This window comes from Python bivittatus, unplaced genomic scaffold, assembly GCF_059951505.1.
Source record: "Python bivittatus isolate LINGU-HERP-01145 unplaced genomic scaffold, Pbiv_v1 ctg000050_np1212, whole genome shotgun sequence".
Taxonomy (NCBI): Eukaryota; Metazoa; Chordata; class Lepidosauria; order Squamata; family Pythonidae; genus Python; species Python bivittatus.
The window spans coordinates 8,482,229-8,488,364 of NW_028277033.1; the positions used below are offsets into that span (position 1 = coordinate 8,482,229).

Genomic DNA, 6,136 nt, shown 5'->3' on the forward strand with positions numbered 1-6,136 from the left:
GAGTCTTGATTGTGCCTACAGGCCAAAGGAGAAGCTATGCTATTCTGATGCTTCAATGCTTCTGATCCAATTTCAGAGGATGGGGGAGGATGAACAATGCATATCGCTAGGGAAAAGATACGGCTGCTTTAAAGAGTTACAGACAAGGGCTGTGTTGCAGCCCTGCATACTCTAGTCCATCTTAAGGAAACAAATCAAAGTATTCCATAGCCCTTTTTTTGGTCTTGAATGACTGATGCTATTTTATTACAGTTGGTCACACAGTCAGCCAGATGTTTAGACTGGATTTGGCATTTTTATCCACCTATTGAGTCTTCCCAAGGACCTGGGATAGGCAGATGTTATTGTTTGATGTTTTGATGGTATTAAAGTTATCATCACAGAATATAAGCTGTTCCAAGTAAAGCTGCTTATTATTATTATTATTATTATTATTATTATTATTATTATTATTAACCACTTCTATATGCAACACAAAATTAAGGTTACTTCCATTTTTTTATTTAATTTTATACAGTTGTAAATCTCTTTTTTTTTATTGCTTTTCTTATTTTCTGCTTTCTTTTCCTGGGTAGTGCTTTTAAATGTCTATTAAAAAAATAAAAAGTGGTACTTTAATGGGAGGGTGACTATTCATAGCTGCTATTTGCATTACTGCAAATGGTGCCAAATTAAAGCCATAGATTCAATAATCAATTCATGATTGATATGCAATATTCAATATTCTCAGAAGTAAAGTTCAAATCAAAGCCAGAATATTGTCCAGTTAAACCTCATCTCAGCTGCAAATTCTGTCATTCATTTGTCCTCAGCCTCAGTCCCCAAACATGTAATCTGGATTATTCAGTATGACATCTGATTTAAAACAAGATCTGCAGTTACAGATCAAAGACCATGTGAACGACAGAAAGATTTAAAGAAGAGGCCATGATGGCTTAAACTGAATGAAGTTACTGCTGCAAAACCTTGTAGCAAATCTTCTCTACTACTATGTGCCTGGAACAACACCAAGGAAATTCGTATTTGTTCAAGGAAGCTGAAGTAATTTGGACAGTGAACACTCTCGTGATCAGTTTTCTATGTGCCGGTTTCTTAATGTATTATTATAACAGAAAATCCCTACCTCTTCAGAGGAACACCCATGGTTGTCTACAGAACATATAGACCAGCGGTCCAACCCCTGAAAATCTTCTCAACGACACATGAAATTCAGCCAACCCATTCAGGCTAACAAATGCCTCTCCTTACTGGGTGTCAACCCCAAATGAACTACAGAAGGCCCAAAGCAGGAAAGAATTAACTATCCACTATCCCAGGATGGTGACACTGTGCTGAAAAATGCAACATTTTAAAAAAGCATGGTTGTTTGTACACCCACCTCCATACACACAAATACTGTAGATCATTTGTTCAATAAGAGCCCTAGAAGAGCCTAGCTGGATTAGTTAAGTCTCTGGGGCCAACCAGATGTTTCAAGGAAAGTCGTAAACCCTTCTCCTACTACACTCAGCAGCTGGCATTTTAGGCATGCAGCTATCAAGTCCACACTCCTCGTGAATTTCTCAGGTCCCCTTTAAAAACTATAGAAAGTGGGGGCCTCCTCCTCTCAGATCAGCAAATTCCACCTGAACTTTGGGCCATGTCCCCGCTTGCCCCAAACCAGCCAACCCCTCTTTTCTGCCATGACTGCACTGACATTCCCTTCGTCTCATCCCCAACCCAGATACCCTTCTGCTGACTTTAGCTTTTCCAGGGTTAAAATAGGGTATCCTCTCTTATTCTGACCCTGTCCCAGGGCAGCCGGAGGCACACAAAATCAGTTAGGCTTTCTCTCTTTGGCTTGGAGAGACCTCAAGGGGATGGGCTATGACTGCAAAGAGAGGCAGGGGAAGACAATTTCATGCCAGTAGAAATGTATGCCAGCTCACAGTGGGTACAAAGCACTTCAACCCAGCAGTCAAGAAGGGCCCTTAGCTTTGTATAAAGAGGTCCCTCCTTTTATGGGGCCCCTCCACCACCATCTTCCACAGGGAGGGTCCCATCCCAGCCACCGCCTCCACCATCATCCTAGAGTGGGAGGGAGGAACTAGAATGACCGCACGGACTGCCAGCTCCACGTCAACCTTACACCTTCCAGAGAAGCTGCGACCCTGCCCAGTCACTTCCCGACGTGCCCGCGCAAGCCAAGCGTGCTTGGCTCCAGGTGCGGCCTTGCCCGCGCGGCGCACAGCCCGGCGCCCCGGGGGCTGCTTGGAGGCAGCCATTGGCTCCGAGTCCTCCATGTGTTAAATTAGCCGAGAGAGACGCAGCCGGGCCAGGGACCACTCGGGATGGAGGCTTCGTTCTGCGTCATCGGGGGCGGGGGGGAGGGAAGCGAGCCCGCGTGGGGAGGAACGGGGGGAGGGGGCAGAGGGGAAAAGAAGAAGAGCTGCAACTTTCCGCCGGCGCCGATGGCAGCGAGAGGCAGGGCTCTCCCAGCCGGGCAGGCTGCGCCTCGGGGCGCTCCGTCGGAGCCACCCGGAGGGGTGCTGCGGAGGGGCGGGCTCGAGCCAGCCGCGCTCCCCTGAGCTGCAAGGAGAAGGCAAGAGCGGCGGGCTGCCATCCTCGCCCCGCTACCCGGTGGGTGGGAAGCCCCGCGCGCCTGCCCTCGCCCGCCTCGCCCGGCGGCTAGGGCGCACCGGGGAGAGCGAGGCGCGGCGGCCGAGAGGGCGCATCAGCGGCAGCCCGCCGCGCGCGCCTAAGCCGCGCCGGGCCAGCCGGAGAGGGAGGCGCGGCGGCCGGGAGATCCAGCCGCAGCCGGAGCCGGAGCCGGAGCCGCAGCCGGGCGGGCAGGGACCCTCGTTCCCGCCGGCCCGAGAGGCGCGCCCGGGGCGAGGCGGGGCGAGGCGAGGCGGCGGGAAAGAGGCGAAGCGAGCCCAGCCTTAGGCGCCGACGGGCGGAGAGGCAGGGGCAGACCGCGCGCCTTCTCCGCAGCTCGCGGGAGGCGGGGAGGGAGGCGGGCCACCCGGGCGGGACGGGCGGCTGCCGCGGAGCAGCGGCCGGGCACGCGGGGCCAGCCAGCTGGGTCCGGGCGTGCGAGGAAGCGGGACTGGAGGACGCCGCGGAGCCGGGGATCTGAGAGAGCGCGGGGCGGCGGCGGCGGGGGCGGCGGCGGCGGCAGGCTGCAGGACCTCCGCGCCCGCCCGCCCGCCTCGCTCGGCCTGCTCCATGCCCCGCTAGCGTCCCTCGCCCAGCAGCCGGAGGGGGAAGCATGCAGGCGGACGCCGGGGAGGCGGCGGGCCCCCGCCGGGCGGTGGAGAAGCTGTCCGAGGCGGTGGGGCAGCGCGCCAAGGCGCTGGGCAGCGCCCTGCAGGAGGCTCAGCGACAGCGGCGCCTCCTGCTGGTGATCGTCTGCGTGGCGCTGCTCCTGGACAACATGCTCTACATGGTGATCGTGCCCATCATCCCCCACTACTTAGCCACCCTGGACGGCGGCGGCGGCGCGCCGTCGGCGGGGCAGGCGGCGGCCAACAGCAGCGCGGCCGCGGCGGGCTGGCCCGGCAACGCCAGCAGGAGCTCCCGGGTGTTCCCGCTCGTGCCGCCCGGCAACCACGACATCAAGATCGGGGTGCTGTTCGCCTCCAAGGCCATCCTGCAGCTGCTGGTCAACCCGCTGAGCGGCACCTTCATCGACCGCATGGGCTACGTGCTGCCGCTGCTGATCGGGCTGCTGGTGATGTTCCTCTCCACCCTCATCTTCGCCTTCGCCGAGAGCTACGGCACGCTCTTCGCCGCCCGCAGCCTGCAGGGCCTGGGCTCGGCCTTCGCCGACACCTCGGGCATCGCCCTCATCGCGGACAGGCACCCCGAGGAGCAGGAGCGCAACCGCGCCCTGGGCCTGGCCCTGGCCTTCATCTCCTTCGGCAGCCTGGTGGCGCCCCCGTTCGGCGGCATCCTCTACCGGGTCGCCGGGAAGGAGTCGCCCTTCCTGGTGCTGGCCTCCATCTCCCTCCTGGATGGGCTGCTGCTGCTGGTGGTCATCAAGCCCTTTGCAGACAGTACTCGGGAGAACATGCCCGTGGGCGCCCCCATCCACCGGCTGATGATCGACCCCTACATCGCCGTGGTGGCCGGGGCCCTCACTACCTGCAACATCCCCCTGGCCTTCCTGGAGCCCACCATTGCCATCTGGATGAACAGTACTATGAACGCCAACGAGTGGCAGATGGGCCTGACGTGGCTGCCAGCCTTCTTCCCCCACGTCCTGGGCGTCTTCATCACAGTCAAGCTGGCTGACAAGTACCCCCACCTGCAGTGGTTTTACGGGGCGCTGGGCTTGGTCATCATTGGGGCCAGCTCCTGCACGGTGCCTGCTTGCCGGAACTTTGGCCAGCTCATGATCCCCTTGTGTGGCATCTGCTTCGGCATTGCCCTGGTTGACACGGCCCTGCTGCCCACCCTTGCCTTCCTGGTAGATGTGCGCCATGTGTCAGTCTATGGTAGCGTCTATGCCATTGCCGACATCTCCTACTCAGTGGCCTATGCCCTGGGGCCCATTGTGGCTGGAGAGATTGTCCACTCCTTCGGCTTTATCCAACTCAGCTTGGGCATGGGCCTTGCTAATGTCCTCTATGCCCCAGTCCTGCTAGTCCTCAAAAACATTTGCCAGATGAAGCCCTCCCACTCCGAGAGGAACATCCTTCTTGATGAGGGGCCCAAAGGACTCTATGATACCATCAAGATGGAGGAACGCAAAGGCAGGGGTAGAAATCTCCACCCTGTAGTGGATTTTGAAGGGAATAGTGTAGAAGCTTACCACAGAGACTTTAAAGGGGTTTCTGAGGATGATTCATCAGACTATGACTATACTTAGAGCCCCATAGGAAGATGGAGAGCGTCTGGGCTATTACCTTCATGCTCCGATGTGCTACACATTAACCTTTACCTAAGTGTGACAGTCTTCTTCTTCTCTCTCGCCCCTTCTCTTCCTCTCAAGTTATGACCTGAACCACCCTACTGAGATTAAAGTTCCAAATAACTGCATAGCGTATTTGTATAGACGTTTTGGTCCTTTCTCGTTAACAGAAGCGAGGTATGCCCCCCCGATGCTTTCGAATGAGCGGTTCTGCCAAGAGGTCTGGGGGGAGCAATGTTGTGTGTGACTTAAGACTGGTTCACACATGCATGTAGGTATCCCTTGATTTGGTTTGGTTTTCCATTTCATTTCATTTTGGTTTGTTCGTTTTCATGCCCAGTAACGCTATGCTTTGAAGGGAGCCTCCATTGGCATGCATTATCTATACTTGATTAAAATATACCGAAGTAGTAACTCATGAGGCGTATGTGTCCTGTCCCCTTTGTTCGCTGTGCATGTATGAGGTGATCTGAATGTCTTGTCTGTGACATTTGGTTTGGGCGTGTTGTCACTAGAGATACTGCAGTTATGCATGTGTGAACCAGCTTCTCCTCTACAAGATGCTTCAAGAGATACATCCAGGGACTCCATAAATATTGTACATTTATAGACAGGTCTCTACCTGGAAATTTTCCATCCGGTTCTTGTTTTAAGGCCAGCAATGGAAATCACGTTATGTTATGTCTCCTCTGGAGAAAAACGAGACACAATGGTAACCTCTTTTTATTGATTTATTTGTTCATTTATTTATTTATTTCCTGTTGTGCTGCTATTCTGGTAAATGAAATATGCCATACCATGTTCTAGACTGAACCTGTTACATTAATATGGGTGTGAATAAATTATGTTCCAAGGAATGTTTGTCTTGGTTTTATTGTTTGCATGTTAAGGTTAAGGGTGTAGTCCTAAATACACAAACTAAATATTCAGACTAAAACCAAATCTGGGTGTTTACCCAGAAGTCATTCTTATACTATGTACCCCAAGCTTACATCCATGTACGACTGTATTAGATCAACAATTTTAATTTGCTCTGAACGTAATGCTTGAGTACAAATCTATAAGTTTGAGTTGCAAATAATAGTCAAGTAGATTCTTAGCACCTTTATTTCCATTCATTTAGAGAGGACCCAGCATTGTAGGATATCTAACTAGTTAAAGGGATTATTTTTGAAACAGCAGATAGAATAACTTAATCCTTCCCAGAAAAAGCTACAAAAGGGGCACACGCCCAGTAAAAGG

General features: G+C 53.4%; 1 protein-coding gene across 1 annotated transcript; it reads left to right on the top strand.

Moving 5' to 3' along the window:
- The first annotated feature begins 2,421 nt into the window (after positions 1 to 2,421).
- SLC18A3 (solute carrier family 18 member A3) lies at positions 2,422 to 5,751 on the top strand. Its single transcript, XM_007442103.3, has one exon. It carries the CDS (start codon positions 3,251 to 3,253, stop codon positions 4,850 to 4,852), a length of 1,602 nt encoding a protein of 533 aa, XP_007442165.2. The 5' UTR covers positions 2,422 to 3,250; the 3' UTR covers positions 4,853 to 5,751.
- Positions 5,752 to 6,136: the final 385 nt, after the last annotated feature.